Source organism: Homalodisca vitripennis, chromosome 6, assembly GCF_021130785.1.
Source record: "Homalodisca vitripennis isolate AUS2020 chromosome 6, UT_GWSS_2.1, whole genome shotgun sequence".
Taxonomy (NCBI): domain Eukaryota; kingdom Metazoa; phylum Arthropoda; class Insecta; order Hemiptera; family Cicadellidae; genus Homalodisca; species Homalodisca vitripennis.
This window is the reverse complement of record NC_060212.1, coordinates 13,102,214-13,125,227: the sequence shown is the minus strand read 5'-3', so window position 1 is coordinate 13,125,227 and position 23,014 is coordinate 13,102,214. Positions and strand designations below refer to the sequence as shown.

The 23,014-nt window shown below is 32.2% G+C and overlaps 3 protein-coding genes across 6 annotated transcripts in view; 1 reads left to right on the top strand and 2 right to left on the bottom strand.

Moving 5' to 3' along the window:
• Positions 1-169: 169 nt before the first annotated feature.
• On the bottom strand, positions 170-2,068 carry LOC124365298 (putative GTP-binding protein 6; the record flags this gene model as incomplete). Its single annotated transcript, XM_046821267.1, has 1 exon — positions 170-2,068. A coding segment is annotated over one exon (1,620 nt), but the record flags the coding sequence as incomplete, so codon positions are not given.
• On the bottom strand, positions 2,062-15,685 carry LOC124364116 (transmembrane protein 141). Of its 4 annotated transcripts, none has more exons than XM_046819320.1 (3): positions 15,527-15,685; positions 8,208-8,233; positions 2,062-2,698 (listed from the first exon to the last, which is right to left on the bottom strand). In XM_046819320.1, the coding sequence occupies exon 3, from the start codon at positions 2,454-2,456 to the stop codon at positions 2,121-2,123; it is 336 nt and encodes a 111-aa protein (XP_046675276.1). In that variant the 5' UTR covers positions 2,457-2,698; positions 8,208-8,233; positions 15,527-15,685; the 3' UTR covers positions 2,062-2,120. The 4 variants fall into 4 exon arrangements, with proteins under 4 accessions (XP_046675276.1, XP_046675275.1, XP_046675277.1 ...); XM_046819319.1 differs by lacking the exon at positions 8,208-8,233 and adding an exon at positions 7,373-7,544; XM_046819321.1 differs by lacking the exon at positions 8,208-8,233 and adding an exon at positions 7,373-7,541.
• A 4,669-nt stretch (positions 15,686-20,354) lies between these two features.
• LOC124364113 (kelch-like protein diablo) overlaps positions 20,355-23,014 on the top strand; it is a 49,772-nt gene continuing 47,112 nt past the window's right edge. The window contains exon 1 of the mRNA XM_046819314.1: positions 20,355-20,611. The gene's annotated coding sequence lies outside the window, so the exon portion shown is untranslated. The remainder of the gene's footprint in view (positions 20,612-23,014) is intronic.

Here is a 23,014-nt window from a genome sequence, read left to right as displayed (position 1 = left end):
ACAATGTATGCTTCAATGCATTTAGTCAACGTTATATTGTGGAAGTAATAAGATGATTTAACATTTTAACAAACAAGTGTTATAGTAATTTAAACTGATTTTGTCACAACAGTAAAAAATGTAATGTTACACCAATGTAAGGAAGATGAATCACATAATAGGCTTGCAATATTCTTAACAAAGCGATTGTTTTATTCAACAAAACAAGTATTGTACATTTTAAAACTAAATAGTAAAAGCACCTGGTGCTTTCAGTTCATATTTACAACTACTATGAACATCACTAACAGTCAGTACATCAAAGTTTTCGAGTTCAAAAATAACATTTCATAAATTCATTTATGTCTTCAACAAAGGTGTATTTAATACAAGTTCTATTCTTACTGCTATAAGATGCATGGTAGAAAGATTACTCTTACAATGCTCCTTTATTTCAACAACAGTAGACCTATCCCTTATTCCTTTTGACTTTAGAGGAAATAAATATGTGTTTGAACCTGTTCAAATTCGCTTCACTTATTAATGTGTTTAGTACGGCAAACTGATTATCCTTCTCATCTGCCGTAACCTGAATAACTGTTGCCTCTTTAAACAACCAACTGTACTCTGACCCACCATTGGGAACTCTGATTTTAATAAAAATCTGTCCAGTGGCCTTAATAATCTTCTGTTCCACCTTCCTCTTCAGCTCTTCTATGCCAAATCCAGATGTTGCAGACACCGGTATACTTGTGCCAAGATCTGGTAAAGGACCCGAAATCAGATCTATTTTGTTCCCTACAGTTATCATATTCTCAAGCAAGTTTTCGGGCAATTTAATGGATTTCAACGTTTCTATTACGTGATCATTTTGTGCTCTCAAATCTGGATGGCTGACATCTTGAATATGAATAAGAACATCTGCTTGCACCGCATCTTCTAAAGTTGCGACGAAGGACTGGATAAGATTTGTCGGTATGTCAGACAGGAAACCAACCGTGTCAACAAACAAAACTTTAAGACCTGACGGCAGGATTCCACCGTGTACTGTTACATCGAGTGTTGCAAACAATACATCTTTAGGTTCCAACGTTTCCTCTCGAGTCAGGGCCTTGATGAGTGATGTCTTCCCAGCATTCGTGTACCCTACAACGGCAACAGTGGGGATGTTCAGTTTCTGTCGTCTGCTGCGCAACAGTTCCCTCTGAGTTTTCAACCTCTGTAGCTCATTTTTAAGTTTCCGTTCTTTATCTTGAAGCAATCTCTTTTTAATTTCAATGTAAGACTCCCCTGGCCCTCCTATTGTTGCGCCTCCTCCCATCTTGTCACTCATGCCTTCGTGATCGTGTTTTAGCCAAGACCACATATACGGAATTTCTCCAATGGCAACTTGAATCTTTGCAGCTTTGGTTGTGGCGTGCAGTTTAAATATTTGGATCACTATCATGTACCGATCGTATACAGGTACCTTGAACGCTTCTTCCAGAGCCCTGTGTTGTTGTGGGCTTAACATATTTAGGCTAATAAACACAGCAGTTATAGCTTTATTTTTTGTTACTATCTCTGACAAAATTTCCAAATTTCCTTTTCCAAATATTTTTGGTTTATTGAAATTCATCATTGAGACTAGCCTTGTTGATACTACATTCCACTCAGGCAAGGTCTTAATGAGAGCTACTGCTTCGTCTAATTGTAGTTTTGGCGTTGTATTAGTTCGTTTGGAAGGCCCCCACTTAATGTACGGTTGAATTACAAACACCTGATGTCCTACATCTGACATTTTAAACGTTTGTCTCACAAGATCCTTGTAATTTGGATCTTCCAGTTCTTCTTCATATTCATCATCAGACTCATGCCTATTGTTGCTCTTACAAAGTAATTTATTTGTAGAAAAATTCCTTGATATTTGATATTCAACATTTATTTCTCTAGCATCTCTTAAAAAATATTTTGTACAGCTTAAATAATTAGATTTTTGTTTAAAAACAAAATCCGTGTTTAACTTACCAAAAAAACAGTTCTTGACTATATTCTCTTGATTGCAACCTAAGACTGGATATGGCAAACCGTGTCTAAGTATGTTTTCTTGCTACAAAACTATACATTTTCACTAAGCAAAGGCGGTAGTTTGAAATCTACTCTCAGCTGACAGGAGTTGGTGAAGTTTTTTCGAGTTCAGTAAAGTAAGTACTCTTATCTTCAGCTGCAAGCCAGGCTGCCTGACACACTTGACTCCTTGCCTTTGACACTTTGTACGAAAAATATGCTGCTACGACTGTTGATGATAAGACATAGAATTTTGATGAATACGGCAGTTTATTCTTCAATATACTCTGAGCTATATATGTGGACGAAAAAGCAATTGTAAATGTAGCCAGTCCTGTGAAATTTGCTCTCGTCATACACTCAAGGTAAGAACCAAATCCTGGGTGGTCATCGCCGTATAATTCCAAAAGTCTCTCTTTTCCTCTACTCATCTTTAAATTTACAAAATGTCTAATTTAATTAATTCTCATATTTGTTTTACTCTTGGTTACCATTCAAAAGTTGTCATTCCAATATCCTTCTTTTGGATATCACTTTATTAAAACTTTGCTTATGTTGAAATAGTTTCCCTTTTACTGGCTGTAACTCATCTGTGCTCAAACAAATTTATAACTTTCTTTATCTTGGATTTTCATTATCCGTTATTCTTCAATCGTTGACTCCAATCCTCCGCCTACAAAAAAAAACCAAAAATAATATTGAAAACAAAATATTTAGATATGTTTAATGTAAATGCACAGATAATTGAAATTTTAGATCTTGGTGAAAGGCAGAACAGTGTAACGAATAAATATATTAGAAAATTTACACAGAGTAATATTAAGTCATTCTTAAGCAGCCTAGCAAATACGGCATGGTCGGATGTCTACCAAGCACCAGTGCGTATGAAATATGATGTGTTTTATTCTATTTTTAGTTATAATTTTTGAAGTACATTTTCCTAAATTGATAGTCACCAAAATAGAAAATCACAAAAGTAAATGGATAACTGATGAAATTAAATACAAGCAGTGTAAATTGATAGACTTAGAAAAAAACTGTAGGATACTTAAGGATATAAAATTAAAATCAAAAGTTAAAGAAATGAAAAAGGAATTGAAAAATGCTATATATATTGAAAAAAAAGCAATACTTTGATCAAAAGATGAATAATTCTTGCAAAATTTCAAAATCAACATGGCAATTAATTAAAACAGAAATAAATAAAAAACCAGTTTGTAAAAAAAAATATTACAGTTTTTAGAGATATAAACAAGGAAGTTGTAAGTGATCCAATACAGGTTGGAAATATATTTAAATAAGTATTTTTGTAAACGTAGTTGATAAAAAACAGTATTACCCAATTTACCTTCTAGAAATGAAAAACAATTAAATTTTCCACATGCTCATACGACAAATAATAGATTTAGATTTATCAGATTTCAGAAACTCATTTAAAAAAAAATTTGTCCATGTCTTTTAAAAATAAACCATCATCTGGAAATGATGAGGTTTACTATACAACTAATAAAACAATCTCTTCCATTCATTTTACAGCCATTAGTCCACTTAATAAATTCATCTCTAATTTCAAGCTATTTTCCGAATCAACTAAAGATTGCCAGATTAATCCCAATTTTCAAAAAAGTAACCCAAATGACCCCTCATGTTATAGGCCAGTGTCTCTTCTTCCTGTGTTTTCTAAAATATTTGAAAAAGTAGTTTATATTCAATTAGTAAAATTTATTTAGAAAACAGTGAATTATTAGATAAGCAACAACATGGCTTTAGATCGGGAAAGTCCACTACTACCGCTGGCATTGACTTTATTCAGTCAATAATCAACTCTGTGGATAGGGGTGAAAAGGTAATTGGAATTTTCTTGGATCTCACACGGGCATTTGATAGCGTCTCACACCAAGAACTTCTAATCTCTCTTAACAATCTAGGTATTCAAAATAGAGAATTATTATGGTTTGAATCATATTTAACAGAGAGGAAACAATACGTGGAAATAGAACACACATCATCTAAATTAAAACCGAGCAGGTGTCACATTATAAGAAAATATAAGTCTGAAATAGAAACCATTAAATACGGAGTCCCTCAAGGATCCATTTTGGGCCCATTACTTTTCCTCTGTTACATTAATGGACTACCTAAGGTGGTTCCGCAGGACTGTGGCATTTGTTTGTTTGCAGATGATACCAACATCACCATATCAGGTAATTCAGAAGAAGATATAGAAATATCTTCTCACATTAGTCTAAATTTAGTTAAACAATATTTAGATAACAAACAATTACTCTTAAATTCAACTAAATCAAATTTTCATTTTGTTTTCCACTCAACAATCAAGAATAACACCCAAATTTGATATTAATTTAAATAATAATGATATATCCCAAGTTGAGCACACAAAATTTTTAGGACTCATAATTGACGAGAATCTGTCATGGAACAAACACACTGAGCACGTAATTTATTAAAATGTCTTCTGGTATCTATGCACTCCGACAGATGTCGCAGATTTGTAGTGTACAGACATTGCGGACTATATATTTCTCACTAGTACATTCACACTTAGCCTATGGAATTAGTATATATGGTGCAACAACAAAGAAAAATTTAGACAAAATTTTACGCCAACAAAAGAGAGCTCTTAGAGCAATGTTTAGACTAAAAAAAAAAACAGAATCTGTCAAAAATTTGTTTTCAGAACACAAATTTTAACTGTTTACAGTCTATACATATATGAGACAGTGATATATATATATATTTCACCTATAAAATTTTTGTAGGTTTTGCATTTCTCTCATTTTGTTATATATATATATATATATATATTTATATATATAATATATATATATATATAACAAATATATATATATCATATATATATTCATATATATATAACAAAATGAGAGAATGCAAAACCTACAAAAATTTTACATCATTATAATACTAGATTTAAAAGAAATGTCCCTCAGCACAAACTAGAATTTTTCAAAAAAAGAACTGATTTTATGGGCCATAAATTTTTAACAAAACTACCAACAAAAATAATAAATGAACAAAATTTTATTAAAATGAAAAAAGAGTTAAAAATATATTTGATATATCTGGCTCTGTACTCCCTGATGAGTTTTTGGGAGGGAAGGTAGATTGGGAATGCCTGGTATGTAATTTTAGTATTTCATGTATATAAGCTTCTGGATTGTTTATTTCTTATTACATTGTATAATTTTAATTTTAAATGACATATAGATTAATTAGTATATTGTAAAAAACTTAGTGACACTATTCATGTACACGCTGTACTATGTACGAATAAAGAATTTTTGAATCTTGAATCTAATAAAACTAGGAATAGTATATTGTACTTAAGTACTTTTTATCCTTAAGTTTGTAAATAATGTAAACTAAAAATATTGTATTATTCACTAAACACGCCCTAAAATAACCTCAAAAAAACTAATTCTTTCTATTATAAAATACAAAACTAATTTTTGCCAGATATTGTTTCTCTTTCCATCCTAAAAATATTATGAAGTAGGAGTCTGCCACACAACATATCGTAACAGGCTTCGCTGAGGTTGCATATTACTGCATTAAATTGGGTTTCATATCGGTGTTTAAATGAGTCTTATCACGAACTCGCAATAAAATAATGTATGTGTTGGGACAGTTGGACTACATGCTTTAATATGCCACATGTTTTAATCTCTTATAGGTTATTGTGTTTGATTACAAAATTATTTATTCTGCTATTTTCTTGTTGTCCAACCAGAAAATACGATTGGACCTATTTTTACATAATACCAATATAAAAATATTCGCTAACGCTCACCCAAATCCAATAGAGTGACATGCACCATCATCGGACTATGTTCCTCAAATACAAATGAGGCTTCATGCACGATTTCAAGATGTCATGCAAACACAGAAATGAAATTTTTCCCACCCCACAAGTGACAGGCTTTGCTAAGGTTCAGCCACTTAAAGTCAAGTCTACACACCATCTTTGTGAATCCCCCTGTCATCGATATTATAGACTGGGAATACACTACCTTAATAATTACAAGTCCAATCTTGTCCGCATCTTGCCAGGATTGGTTTGGAATATAAACTTTGCTAGCAAGCCATGAAGCAGCATCACATCAACCTAGTCTGCCATCCTTATTTTAATGAATATAACAATAAGATCTCAAATTTTAAGTATACTTCATTACTGAAAATGGAGTATAAGATATCATTAAGAGATTTATGGGACACTATGAAGTTATGATAACACAAAGTATGTGTGATGTCTTATAGATATCAACTACCTTAAATTTGGATATTTGCCTCTATATACAGGCCTTAGGAGTGTGATTGAGGCATTTTGGGATCAGTACAGATTAAATAAGAGAAAGGGAAAGAGAATTACTAATTTAACTTTGCTCAATATATTAAATTATTATTTTTAGTTTTATTCACACAGTTTCTCTATCCAACATGTGTAATTGTGTTAAACGTCATTATATTGCAATAGTAAAAAAATTTTAGTTGATACAGTAATTAAAAACAATTACCCAACCACACGGTACTTTCAAGACTGCTCTTGGGGCAAAACATCGGCAAGGACCCCCTTCCCACATTTCTAATCTATTTTTTTTTTTTACTTACAAACTCTTACTAGTTTTACTCATGTCCTACTAAAATGAGTGTGTCATTTACTGGTTGGATATATAAAATGTTTGTAAAGAACCACAATTTCTTTGTAAATCACTACAGATTTGATCTTGACCAATTATTGGTTAAAAATAAGGTAATTATGCATTGCTCTCCACCTCCCAAGGTGACGTTAAGTGCAACAGAGTTACTGAAATGAGTAATTACTCAGTTACAGACCCGAATTTAATTAAAAATTTATAGTTGAGGTATAACATTCAGTCTCCAGCAAATTTTGAAAACAGGGCAATCCAGATGAAAGCAGGTTCCAAAAGCGAGTTGAACACTCGTACTGCTCAGTCAGAGGTTTTGGCTTTTTTACATTTAATTTTGTCTCATGGTGATCTTTTGGCCTATCCATGGTTGATGAGGTTAAACGAAGTTGAAACAACAGAAGCACACTTCCCTCCTGACGAAGGTAATGGTTCAGTACAAGCGTGTTAATAAGTCATCTTGGAAGGTGGAGAGCAAGGCACAATTTAAAGAACAATCTCTCCAAACAACATCAATACACCAAATATAGTTGTAGCAGATATGAAAATGTTATCGTTAAGTACTTTGGTATTATCCGAAGCTCATTATTTTTCGAAGAGTTTCTCTTACCGGGGACCTAAAAAACTACATTGTTAATAAAAACAGACTTTATTTCACTTACTGTAAAAATGACATGTCATTGTAATGATTGGTTCGTGTTTTCTGCATCCCAACATGATATGATGTCAGAACAGTTAGACAATCTGGGACGTGATCTGAGGTCAGGAAAATATGATCGGAAATGCCCCCTGGTCATCAGTGGGCTTTGGTGTCGCCTTTGGCACCCTGCACTTCTGGTGATAAAAAAAAAAGAAAACATCCCTTGAGATAGTACATAAACACAAGCTCAAATTACGTGAGTGCTGCTTAACTGTTTTATAATACATACATAAGTATTTACCAACTTATAAAGTCTAATAAACAGTAGTAGATAGGGACAGAGTGGCCTTCGGAAGGCAGGAAACAAGAACTGATCATCATAATGGCATGTAATTTTCACAGTAACGCAAATAAAGTCTGTTCTTTCAAATAATGTAGTGTTTTTAGGTCCCTGGTAAGAAAAATTCTTCCAAAAATAGTGGCCTCCAGATAATTATGTTGTAACATGTAGAATATAACAATTTAATTAACTGACTGATGTTAAATTTAAACTGATAAACTAATCAAATTATGACTGGTGATCTGATGTTGGATGATCTGTGACATGATCTGAGATTAGGATAGTATTAATCAGAAATGCCCCTGGCCATCAATGTGTAGCCTACTTAGGTGGCGACTTGAAAAAAAAGAAAAAACATCCCTCGAGATAGTACCCAAATTCAAGCTTAGATCACGTGAGCGCTATTAATTTTGGTACTACTAATAACATATTTACGATATACCTTAAACCAATATGTATATCACATAATAACATTCCATAGTGTAATGTTTCCATTCCTAGCTTCATTAAAACTTACCTCTGCTCTTGCTGATTATTGAGTAACTGAAAACCAGAAAGTTATGAGAACACCAAATCATTCAGCCTAGCTATTACTTAATTAACAGTATCCCATTAGTAGGCTACCACTCAATACCCGGGCAGAGTACGATAAGCGGACCTGGTTTTTATATTGTTTATTACAATCATCGATGATACTTTATGTATCAAATATCCTTGTTTGAACTATCAATTGATATGAACGAATTTAAAACTAAATTAAACTCATATGTTTCAAGTTAATAGAAATAATTAAATAATTACGTAATGTCATAAATAATAGAGGAACCTAAACCATTAATCAAACAATAAAATTAAGATCGGTGATAGGAAAAATGACATTTAAATAATAAAGAAAATGTGACAAACAAAATCTTAAAACCAAGAAAGACAGGGCAAATCATCTTTTAGTGTTCTTTTGTATAGTTTTCTTAAGTTTACTATCTTTTTTTATTTAAAAGAAGTTACTTATAGAACAAATTGTGTTTAGAATATAAAAATGAGTGTATGGTTGGTGCAAATGATTACCGTTTATTGTTCAAATTAGTTACCATTTATTGATTATATTGATGGTTATAATAATTAAATATAGCTTGATAATTTCGATATAAAAACCGGGTCCACTTATCATACTCTACCCAAATAACCTGTTACTGACACTAATACTTTCCATCTGTAATAGCAGAAAAAGTGCAATGGTTATGTATATTTCATTAATTTGTGTCACAAGGTACCCCGACACGTTTACCCTTCAAAATAGTAAGAAGTAAGTAAATGTTACACTGTTTTGTCTGTTATGTTTTATGATAATACTTAGCCTAGATAGTTTTTTATTCACCACAATATTATTAGGTACTTTTTATACTGTAATTTGAAATACCTATAATGTAATTTGGGTAGGCTACATTGATTATTACAATCATTGATACTTATTATTTATTTATCAAAGCCATAATCACAATCATATTTTAAATTAAAATAACTAATATAATGCACAAAGTGATCTTATAAATAATAAATGAGCTCTAACGATTAATTAAACAATTAGAACTGGAAATAGGAAAAATTCAACAAGTTAGTTATTGTTCAAAAATCAGTATCGGTTAGTTATATCGAAAGTTATAATTAAGTAATATCGTTTGTCAATATCGATATACAAAACCAAGTCCGCTTATCATACTCTACCCTGTAATTTAGCTCAAGTAGTTATATTTGGGATTCTTTAATCATGAATATTGATCATTCCAGTGTTGGACTATTATTATACTACAGCTGCGGTTAGAACTCAAAGCTGATGAGCAGTGTGAAACTGGCCATAGATTCCATCCATAAAAAGAACTAATCGCTGACTTGAATCTAACCTGGTTTCATGTACTGCTCCTGACCTAGTTCCTGAACTACCACTAACCTAGTTCCTGAACCAGTTCAATCGCTTCAGGATTAAATTATATTATTAAAATTAAATTTTATAATTTAAAAAAAGAACAAATACAAAAAATATCTATAGATTATACTTAATACATTACTTTGAATACATGGTCTACTGTATTATATTACTACCCTCATTTTAGACCTCTCCTATTTTTGGACAAATACCAATCTATAGATGGCCATATCTCAAAAACGTACGAGCCAATTTTGATAAAACTTTCTGTACAACATTCACTACATGGTCTACTACACTAAAAATACAAGCCTCATTCTTAGGCCACGCCTATTTCCGGAGCCACATCGATTTTACAGGCCAAGTGCTGACAAAAACAAATCTATGGACAGCCATATCTCGAAAACGTACGAGCCAACTTTGATAAAACTTTCTGTACACATTCACTACATGGTCTAGTATACTAAAATACAAGCCTCATTCTTAGGCCACGCCTATTTCCGGAGCCATATCGATTTTACAGGCCTAGTGCTGACAAAAACCAATCTATGGACAGCCATATCTCAAAAACGTACGAGCCAATTTTGATAAAAACTTTCTGTACACATTCACTACATGGTCTAGTATACTAAAATACAAGCCTCATTCTTAGGCCACGCCTATTTCCGGAGCCACAATAACTTTATAGGCCAAGTGCTGACAAAAACCAATCTATGGACAGCCATATCTCAAAAACGTACGAGCCAATTTTGATAAAACTTTCTGTACACATTTCACTACATGGTCTAGTATACTAAAATACAAGCCTCATTTCTTAGGCCACGCCTATTTCCGGAGCCACATCGATTTTACAGGTCAAGTGCTGACAAAAAACCAATCTATGGACAGCCATATCTCAAAAAACGTACGAGCCAATTTTGATAAAACTTTCTGTACACATTCACTACATGGTCTAGTATACTAAAATACAAGCCTCATTCTTAGGCCACGCCTATTTCCGGAGCCACAATAACTTTATAGGCCAAGTGCTGACAAAAACCAATCTATGGACAGCCATATCTCAAAAACGTACGAGCCAATTTTGATAAACTTTCTGTACACATTTCACTACATGGTCTAGTATACTAAAATACAAGCCTCATTCTTAGGCCACGCCTATTTCGGAGCCACATCGATTTTACAGGTCAAGTGCTGACAAAAAACCAATCTATGGACAAGCCATATCTCAAAAACGTACGAGCCAATTTTGATAAAACACTGGATACTTGAAACCAGGCATTATTTCCTTACTGTTCACGTTTTAAATACTAGAACTCTAAATCAGTATTTCATATTTGTAACGTTTTAAATACTAGAAGACTTTAAATCAGTATTTTTAACGCTGATAATACTGAGTATATCAAGCTCATTTTTTTCAAATTTAAAGAGGTTGATGAAAGAATTTTAAACGATTGTAATGGCTTTTGAAAACAAATTCTCAACAGGAATTGATGATATACCAATTACCCTCATTAAACAGTCTTTTCCGCTAATCTCCAAACCATTATTACCGCTTACCAACAGCATTTTTCTAAAATTAAGAATCCTGGGTACTTTGGGATTATAACCGACCACACCAGTATGAAGAACACAAAAATAGAAATTTATAGAAACAAACATGATAGAACGAAAAAACAACTCTTCAATTACAAAATTACAAACTTACAAGCATTTCCAGGTATTGTGATCGGTATTGTTGTCGCTGTTATCTTATCTTTCTCGAGAATCCTGATTACGGCAGGCCGCGCGGCATCACGTGATTTTGCACGGTACATTCATTGCCTTTCCTTACAATTTCAATTTATATTTCTGATTAGCCCCTCTAGAATTTGATATTTTAACTGATAGGTACTATCTCGAGGGTTGTTTTTCTTTCGTCGACATCAGCGCGGGGCAGCACCGAAGGTGCTGTCGAAGCCCGCGACTGATGGCCGGAGGCCACTCGCATTTTGGGTGGCGGAATGTGATCAAGAATAAAAACAAGTTTTGAGTGTTTTTTTAATAAAAAGTTTAGTTTGGTAAATGTTTGTTTTTGTTGAATTTTTGTGTTTGGAGAAATGTAGAGGTAAAACACGGAAGTACAACAAAGCGATGCACCAGCTGAACGGGCGGCGAGACTCTGCAATCACGTTATCTACTAGACGCTCGACTTTGACCTCTGTCTGAGGATGGGGAGGTGTTTGCGATATAAGACAATTCCTGTTTTATATTGACGAAAATATTGTTCTACGCTAATCTAGTAATCAGTAGAAACGAAATGTGTGAAATAACGATTCATGTCTGGGGTGTGGTCGGTATAATCCCAAAGTACCAAGAATCCTTACCGTATATGGTCTATATTTTTCAAACTATCATGCTTGTGAAATCAAATGAAGATAGTATACATAACTTAGAAACTTTTTAATAAAAAAAACCCACAGCTATAGGATCCAAATTCTTGTTATTTCTTAATTTTCACAAATTTGCATATTTAACGAAGTTTAAAATCATTTTTAATTGAAAAATCAGTATACCCATTTAAAGAATATTGTGAGGTAACTTAGCTCATCCAACAATATATTAATTAATATGACATATTATAAATAGTAGCAAAATTGTAAAATCAGTGTTGTCATTTACATAACATTTTGAGGCAAACTTCTTTATTTAATGATGTATGTAGTCACTAAATGGATATTGTTAATGTAATAGTTAACGCTATTCTGTATTTATCTATATATATAAAAATGAATGTTTGTATGTTTGTCCTTTATGGAATCGTGAACTATTGGACCGATCATGATGGAAAATTTGTACGTATATGTATTTTTCCACGGAGAAGGTTTATAAGCTATGCCCATCCCTTTCCCGATTCAGGATTCCGCCCCACTGGTTACAGAAATACCCATAAGAAATGCATTGCAGCAAACATATGTTAACGTCTTTTTCAAATTTTTTAATCAGCTGTTCTTTGTAAACATATATTACACTTATAGTTTTAAAGCATAGAGTAAGCTTAAGAGAAACGACAAATTTTGTTTAAACTGTTTTTGCAATCACTGTTAAACATAGACTTTACTATCCAGATAATACAATTCAAATTTGACGTAAAAATTCACCTTTAACTGCAATATTTATTTAATATAAACCATGCTCATGCTTGATCAGAAGAGTAATGCAGATAATCATAATATACTATCTTACGTTGGCTACAAAATATAAAGAATGTTATAAAATCAACCTTAGTTGTTTTTTTTGACAGAAGTATGGTTCTCAAAACTCCGTGTGTACATATTCTCTCGATCGAGACAACAAAGCAAGCTCAATCGTGGCATCGGAGATATAACTAATTTAATCTAAAATTTTTATAGTAAAAAAAAAAATTTACTAAGTAATATAAGGACTTTCGGTTCTTAAGATTTGCGTGCGAAGCCGTGGGTAACAGCTAGATAGAGGCAGGAATATGGTACATACCTTCATAATACGCCCAAGAGGCTCACGATGGAACGACTATCAATTATCTCAGCAATGTTTAGAATGTGATAGAAAAATGAATAAGTGAATATAGTGTACTGTTTTCAACGGGAAATTGCGTTGCGAAGCCGCGGGCAACTTTTGCAAAAAATTATTGAAATGCGCAGCAAAGCGCGCCGGGCCCGCTAGTACTATATATAAAAATTCCTAAATGTACTGTCTTTGTTCAAAACATTGATGTTAAAATCTCTGGCTATGATATATTCTTAAATTTATCATTTAATGTATTACATAACAAATCAAGTTACTCGGCGATACTGAGTAAAACACTGGATACTTGAAACCAGCATTTATTTCCTTACTGTTCACGTTTTTAAATACTAGAACTCTAAATCAGTATTTCATATTTGTAACGTTTTTAAAATACTAGAAGACTTTAAATCAGTATTTTTAACAGTGAAAATACTGAGTATATTCCCTAATAAACACTGTTTATTTAATTAAAACACAGTTTATGAGTACTTCTGGACTAGTAAAGTAATCCGTACGAGAAAATATTTGTACCTTGTAACAGAGTACTAGATACAAAGTATCTGTTGTCTGTATTTTTAGTTCTCAGTAACCGTTACAGATACTGTAAGAAAAGTAACCGTTATACAAAGTACTGATTACTGAAATACCGTCTCTCCGCTAATGGACAGTGGTTAGGTAGCTCCGGCATTTAGCAGTGAACCGTCTTGGCGTAGGTTAAATGCAATTTATTCTGCACATTCAATATATTATAATGAAAAACTGGCAGAAGAAACCGTATGGAATAGTTGTTATTAGTTGTTTAGTGTAGTGTTTAAAAAGTGTAAAAGTAGTGTGTTAAAGTAAAAGTAAAAGTTAGTGTGTTAAAGTAGTGTTAAAAAGTGTTTACCTACAAGTAAGTTTATCTTACAGTTACTTCAAATGAATGTAAAGTATGAATGTAAGAATGTATAAAGTGGCTACAATATGTATGCGAGGATTAACCTAAATATGCTCTACGATTTTCCAGGTGTGTTGATTTAATAGATTAGATTTTTTTAGCACATAACCTAGATAGATTGGTTTTTGTCAGCACTTGGCCCTGTAAAATCGATGTGTCTCCGGAAATAGGCGCGGCCTAAGAATGAGGCCTGTATTTTAGTATAGTAGACCATGTAGTGAATGTGTACAGAAAGTTTTATCAAAATTGGCTCGTACGTTATTGAGATATAGCTGTCCATAGATTGGTTTTTGTCAGCACTAGGCCTGTAAAATCGATGTGGCTCCGGAAATAGGCGTGGCCTAAGAATGAGGGCTTGTATTTTAGTATACTAGACCATGTAGTGAATGTGTACAGAAAGTTTTATCAAAATTGGCTCGTACGTTTTTGAGATATGGCTGTCCATAGATTGGTTTTTGTCAGCACTAGGCCTGTAAAAATCGATGTGGCTCCGGAATATAGGCGTGGCCTAAGAATGAGGCTTGTATTTTAGTATACTAGACCATGTAGTGAATGTGTACAGAAAGTTTTATCAAAGTTGGCTCGTACGTTTTTTGAGGTATGGCTGTCCATAGATTTGTTTTTGTCAGCACTTGGCCTGTAAAATCGATGTGGCTCCGGAAATAGGCGTGTGTGGCCTAAGAATGAGGCTTGTATTTTAGTGTAGTAGGACCATGTAGTGAATGTGTACAGAAAGTTTTATCAAAATTGGCTCGTACGTTTTTGAGATATGGCTGTCCATAGATTGGTTTTTGTCAGCACTTGGCCTGTAAAATCGATGTGGCTCCGGAAATAGGCGTTGGCCTAAGAATGAGGCTTGTATTTTAGTATAGTAGACCATGTAGTTAATGTGTACAGAAGGTTTTATCAAAATTGGTTTGTACGTTTTTAAGGTATGGGCCCTTTTATAGGGTTTCTCAAAACTTGCCTTTTAATTGAGTATAGTCTTGAAAATTGCTGCTATAAAAGGGGATTATTATCATAAAAGTACTGCTTGTTCATTTAAAAATCTTTATTTGTAGTATTATCCGTCACGTTATTAATTAAATATATAAATTTTGTATGGTTTGAGTTGATGAACTAGGTTAGGATTCATTTAGGAACTAGTTCCCCGGTACTCGTTCTTTTTATGGATGGAATCTATGGCCAGTTTCACGTCGGTAAGCTGATGGGCCTCCACCTTAATCATTAGGTCTGGCATAATGATAAAAAGAACCCAGCCCATACCAATTTTAATATTAAAAAGCATTTGGTTCAAGAAGACAGGTGAAATAAATCAATAACAAGCTGAAATTATAAAATTGGCAACTTGGCTAATAATTTCACTGATACCCAAAATAAAGAATTAGGGTTAGGTATATAGAACATTTGAGGAATACAACTAAGCATGTGAACAATTATACGTTAGGCTTACCTAAATGATTATTGACACTAAAAATTCCTCTTTAAATCAAATCTAGCAATTACTAAAACCAATATCAGAAAAAATTTTGAAATTCAGTCATAAACAAACACTTTACCCATAACCATAACCTTAAAAAGGCTACAACTTAAATCCAAAGCAGAATAAATAAAAAATATTGATCTCAAACCATCGATATATCGAATCTACGAAGATATTGAGATATTCTTGACAATTTGATAATATGTTTTATTATATGCTGAGTTTTCAAACCTGTTTACATAAGGTTTAGAAGTTTGCTTTAAAAAATCAACAAGAAATGATAAATACTCCACAATTTGTTTAGCCAACATTTTTACACAGTATTTCTCTTACGATTTTGCGCTTATTTAATCTATCCTTTCAAATTGCATATTATGTTTCATTTAAATTAATTTTGCATGTGATCGTCACAAATTTGTGAACCCACTGTTTAAGAAAAATAGCGAAGAAGATATCTTTAAGTTATTTAATTACTTTGAACAAAACTGTTAATTTTCTGCAATTCCAGAAATTAGAAACCAATTTTAAGCGTTTATAAATTCATTTCCCCCACTTTTTCCATTTAGAACTAGGCCCCCAACCTGCATTGCAATGCCTAGTTTGAACTAAGCTCCCTCCTAATTTCTCGAATATTAGTGTGGCTTGCATCTGTGGGTATTTTGACATGCCCTATATTTACAGAGACGGTACCCAGCCATAGGTAAAGCAAAGAAGAAAAAACTCTCCCTTTATAAAATATTTACGGTACCCAAAAACTGCCATAATGTACTTTAAATCCCTTGGATTCACTAAAGTTCGTACTAGAATTCTTTCTGATTGTAAATATGGATAATAAAATATTGCGGGTAAAGACGATGTATCTGTCTGTCCCGGCTGTAATGTTAAAGTTAATGATAGTGACAAGGCCTTCAGTGTGAAGGTTTTTGTAAACCCTGGTATCATAATATGTGTTGATATTTCAACCAAAGAATACAACATTATAAATGTAGGAAGTGAAATGGTTCTGTGTGCCGTATGGACTGAAAATAATTAGCATGGTTTCAAATCACTGCACTGTGGAGCATTTCATTGATATCAATGAAACTGTGAAAAAACTATTTGACTTAACAAAAACATTATACCGCCGATATTGTTCATAAACTTCACGAGGTATCGTCTGAAAACTGAAGGTTAAGGGCTGAGATGACTTCCTTCAAACAGGAGATTAATAAACATATATCGTTATCAAAGACAAACTTATCTACTGTCAATAACGAGATAAGTGAAAGTGAACACGTAAACAGTGTTTTGGAAAATAGTTCCTTGAACGGTTTGAACAGCCAAGTTTCCAATCAAAATGTATCAAACCAAACTGATAACATATCAATATGGGCAAGTGGCAGATTGGGTATTGTGGAACAAGTAAATGAGGCTAGAAAACATAGCAACAAGAAACGGGTTGTCAGTAATTCACAAGTAGAATGAATAATTATAAAAATGGTGTGATTGTGATAATAGACCATCAAATTATAGTTTACACAACAGGTTTAGGACATTATTTTATAAAACTACTCCAAATTTGGAAAGAAAATGTCCTAGTCTACCAGAACTTTCAACATCGTCAAACAGCGATGTACAGAATCGTACTTCGTACATTGAGGTAATACAAGCTATAGTAACAAAAATAGGGTTATCCACGGCACAAAAAAAGGTAAGTGAAAATACCTTACTCAAACCGGGTAAGCGTTTGTTTTAGTTGTGTATATCTGACTGGAAAATGACGTTGCTCCTTACTCAATTATCAATTATCTGAATAGCTTAAAATGCTCCCCGTTGTATCAGTGTGAAAAATTAAGGACTATATTCAATAATTATAGTTCCTTTAAGTGGGTGTACCATTAGAATTTGGTGAAGAATTGATGCACTCTACCCAATGGTCTCAGGGAGTTATAGTTACTAAATATTGACCTCCTAAAATTAGAAGTACCAATGAAAGAAATAACTCTTTTTTTACAGAACCATCGAATATAAAAAATAACCTAGGTCTTATACGAGTTGTAAAAAAGGGATTTACAACAAATATTTGCGCTTTAAACAATCAATCCCTGAGAAATAAACTGCATCAATTAGAAACTATTTTGACTCTAAAACAAACAGATGTTATTTGACTTAATGAACATTTGCTTTGCAAAGATAAAATGGAACTCTAAATTCCAGAAGGTATTGTATTGGCGGGGTTTTTCAGCAGATATCCTCCTTATGATGGTTTCTCAATTATGGTGAAAAAAGACCTTATGTTTCAAATGTATTGATGTATCCACATTCTGTAAAATATCTATTTTTTAAGCATCTGCTATTAAGTTAAGTGTAATAATACATTTTAATAATTCTTTGTTTGTTTCATACAGCAGATTCTAATTTTAATCAATTTATGGAGAGCCTAGAAAAGTTATTGAAGTTTATCACAAGTAACACTTTTAGACCTAAATATCTAGTTCTTGCAGGTTATCTAAATGTAGATATTTTAAAAACAGAAGTGACTAACGTCCAAGATTATTTAATTATTACGCTACTTTGATATGTATTGCACTAATGACTCTCCAACTAGAAATAATGCTTGTCTAGATAATGTAGCCAATAACATGTAAGTTGTTTAGATGTTTCTTTGCCGAAACAAAATATAATTTCGGATCATGCAGGTATTTGGGTTAGGATGAGTTTTACCAGTGAAATTATTTATTGTCAGGATAGACATTTAGCTATCAAAAAGATTCTGTCGAAACATATAAAACGACTTTTCTCTTAAGAGAGATTGGATCATTTAAGAGAAGGTCTGAGTAATACTGAATGGAAAGAATGTCACCATACTAACAATGTAAATATTGCTGTAAACGTCTTTTTAAATATTTTTACAATGTTTTTAAATATTTATTTTTCTATAGCATCTGTGATAAACAAACCCAAAAAGAAAATAGGTGTAAACTGGTTTACTCCAGAATTGCATAAGATCCGTAATCAACTATTGGCATTACACAATAAAATGTAAAAATACTGCAAATATAGATGATAATAACTGTTTTAAACATTTTAAAAACATTACATACATTGTATTAAAGAGGCTAAAATAGCAGCTAATGATAAATGCTTAGCTAGTTCTAAAAATTATTGTAAAGTTGTATGGGCAGTTGCAAAGGAAGAGTGTAGGCTTGAGTTTAGGATAGAACCAATAATACCACTTTCTCCTGTTGAGTTAAACAATTTTTTTGTAAACGTGTTTAGCAATACTGATCTGTATGACAGTCCAAGTGCACATAATGAAACTTATATTGAATACTTAACATATCTTAGTGATATTCCGTCTTTCAAATTCAAACCTATTAATATAAAAGTAGTGAAGAATGTTGTTTATAAAATGAGTAATCCACGCAGTAAAGATCTCTATGGTATTTCAAATTGTTTGATAAAATAATATTATTGATGTGATTTTGTTTCCTCTTACTATGTTATAAACTTAGTTATTGTACAGGATTGTTTTCCTGATTTTTTTAAAGGTCTCCAAAGTCACTACTATTTTTAAATAAGGGGAAGCAATGCCGATAATTATAGATCTATTAAAATTGCGCCAATCATAAGTAAAATAATAGAATCGTGTTTAGTGAACCAGCTCTATGAGTACTTTTTTAATCATGGCTTGCTTTTAACTTTCAGTTTGGCTTTAGACCAAAGCTTGTTGGTATCTATCGTACTATCACTAGTGTAACAAATTCAACATTTTCCAATATATAAAAAATTATATATTGGAAAATGTTGAATTTGTTTATACTAGTGATAGTACGATAAACCTTTTTTCCAATGCTCCAAGATTCTACATTGTTGGTATCTATTTATATACCAAATTCTATAAATATATAATCAATCTGTGTAGGAAATTAGCAAGAGTATCATTTCTTCTAAGATAACTAAAAACAAGTGTACGTTCAGGAGTTCTAATCATGGCATACTTCGGAATGCTTCATGCTCATCCAACGATCTAACCTGTGGAATCCGATTATGGGGAAATTCAGCATCAGCCAAAACAGCATTTATGTGGCAGAAAAAGGCACTTGAATTATCACTGGTTTATTCCTAACTGACTCACGTAGACAAGTTTTCGCTCATTTTAACATAATAACTATTGCATGTACTTATATTAATCTTAATGTTATTTTTATAAAGAATAATCTGGATTTATAAAGACATAAAGGAAATCTAATTAAACCTAGGATTTTACGAGCTAAGTATTATAAAAGCCATAAATATCAACAACTTTTGTTGTTCAATAAATTACCAGAATCTGTAAAACACCATTGCAGAAACGTAGCATAGTTTTGTCTACCTGGCTTAAACAAAAGGCTTTTAGTACAATTAATGAATATCTGACTTTTGATACGGATAAATTAGAGATTTTAAATGTATAAAGTAATTTTAGTTATGACGATGCCTATTGTAAACCTGTTTTATTTAATGGGAAATAAATCTTCTTGATTCTCAAATAAACATATAATAAACACCTCTGTAGTGGTGACAGATTTTCAAAGTCTTCTCACTAAACCATAAAATTTTACGTTTGTCTCTCAATGACTTAACTAAAAACATATTCTATTTCATATAGTAATAAAAAGAAGGAATGTATTTTCTAATTTTTATTTTGATACTATCTCATCCTAATTCGATATTTAAGTAATCGGTTTTATGTGGTTCAGAATATTGCTGTTATGTATTAATTGGGGACTATTATAATTCCACCATTGGTCGTTGAGAAGGAGAATGGCAAGAAAAAAAAGTAGTTTATGTGAGAAAATGGCAGGTGATATGGAAGTTTTGTAGATTGTCGTGTTGAATAAAAATATTGTCAAATATCTCTCAGCATAATGAAGGTTTAATTTCATTTTTAATTTTTATAATGTCAATGACGATTTTTAAATCAAGGCCTAATTCTTGTTTAAATTGTGTTCATTTTACCGAGAAGAGGTAACTGAGTGATTAGGTCGTCGACTTCCAACTTGAATTAAAAACGTTGTTCTATTTTAATAAGAAGTAAGTGCAACTGTCATTTGGTGTTATTATTTTAGTGTAAAATTTAAAATTAACAATATGTAGTATAACGAACAGTGTATTAGTGTAGCAACAACTCAAATAAAACCTATTCTTGTGTAATCCTGGCATAAGCTGAATTTAGATAATTTAAGGAGTTAGCCTACTGTAGTGGAGGTATTCCTGACAGCTGTAACAGGACTTATAAATCATCCCATAAGTAGCCATGACTAAACCATATGTTGCTTTTTACTTTTGAATAAGTTATCCATTGACTGCTCATTGAGACAAGTGTCAATATCAGTTTAGATGTTATTTGTGACTGATAAGGCCTAACAGGCATAAGGTAGCCTATACTATTTGTACACAATTGTGGTGTCCCCAAGCTCTGAGATAGGTAGGCATACCAAAACCAATTATGTTACTAGTAAATATTAAAAAAGATCTTTGATTGCCACAGCTCAAAACATTTTTCTGATATGTTTACTTAAAATGACAATTTCTTTGGTACTTAACCTATATTTGGTACTCAGTATATTTTGTACTAATTTATGTGTAAAATCATTGGCTGAATATGAATATAATGTCATTTTCGGAAAGGCGAATAATAGCCTAGATAAAAAAATGTTAAATGTTAACCCTTTTAGCCCTGACGTCCGTACTATACGGACGTCGTAAAAATGGCGTCAACTCCCGACGTCCGTATAGTGCGGACGTGCACTTTTTATTACTTTACTGGCCACCTATTTCACCAAATGCTTTAAAATTTCACAGACTTGTGCACAAAGATATTTTGCATCGAAATATATTAGTTTGTAATGGTTTGACTTCGTATTTTGTCAGTACCTGTGACTGAGCAATTGCAGTTCGTCTCGACTGACTGCTCACGCTTGTTGCAGACAGCTGTATATCACGTGGTTGTAAATATTCCGTTTTCTTCACAGTTTTAGGTTAAAGCAGTGTAAAGTACAGCAGTTTAGTTTAGTTTATTATTTGTTTGATTTCAAAATGAGTAAAAGACATCGTTCAAAGTCTCCCGTTAGTGAAAATACACTAATTAGTAACCTAGTTGCAAATGGTGTGGATGTGCACCTAATTGTTTTGGTGACCACAAGTGCTAAAACATTTTGTAGTGATGTAAATATTGTTTTAAAACTTTTGTAAATTTAGATTATGAACAGTTTTAGTTATTTTGTCAGAAATAACTTTGGTTTTATGCTTATTTTAAGTACTGTGAATTTCAAAGGTCTTGTTACATTGCCTTGCCCAGAAATGGCAAAAAGAAAAATTTACACAGCTTTACAAAAATTGATGTTACTCCACTTGTAAATAAGGGTACGGTCCAATAAGCGGACCCGGTTTTTTATATCGAAGAATATAATCATCGATACCTAATATTCGCATATCGAATCATAGACTATCAATCGATATAAAAGTAATAACAATCATATGTTTAAATTAAAATGTGAATTTAATGATAACAAATAATAAATGAACATAACCATAACTCATAACTTTAACTAAATGAAACAGAACGAAAACGTTTTTACTAAAGTTGTGTCCACCATTACCTTCTTTTTTTTGCATCTGAAGACGACCATGTTAGCTCCTCTGACAGTTACATTTGTTACCTTTCCACAAATATCACATAATGGATTCTTAGGTACTAACCCAACATCCTGAAGCCATAAAAAACATATTTTATCGTCTTTTAAAGCAATTTCGTGAAGCTTCCTAAGATTGACGGCCATTTTAATACACAATGTTACGTGAAATTTAAAATATTACCTTAATTGTATTATTTGAAAGTGTTTACAGCTGTTCATATAGATTATTTAAGTTGTTAAAAATAATTCATCAGTATCGATTGATTATATCGATGGTTATGATTAAGTAATATCGTTTGCCAATTTCGATATAAAAAACCGGGTCCGCTTATTGGACCGTACCCGTAAATAAGGTAGGCCTATAATTTTTGTTTCCTTTTATTAAGGATTAAATATATCATAAAGTAAATGGATATTTTTGTGTCAAATATTTTTTTATCTATATGGTTTCCATGATCAAACTTGAAATTTTTTCATTTTTATTTATTTTTTATATGCCTATGTATATGTATGTAAAAAAATTAGCCTACTTTCAAAATAATAATTTTATTTGTATATGTCTGTAAGCTACATGTATAAAGAAGTAAAACAAAAAAAGAATTACCTAAATATTTTAAAAAATAACTGAGTTATGAATTTTTTACAAAACCCTTACATTTTGTCTGAAAATGGCTTGGGATTTCTGGCACATCACTTGATTTAATGGCCGGGGTTAAAAGGGTTAATATTAATTCACAAGCGTTGATGTGATCGTAGCTTGAATTTTGACATTATGTTGAGGGATATTTTTCATTTATTG

Excerpts from the sequence above, each read along its gene's own strand:
- LOC124364116 (XM_046819320.1), bottom strand. The coding sequence starts at position 2,456 with ATGAGTAGAGGAAAAGAGAGACTTTTGGAATTATACGGCGATGACCAC.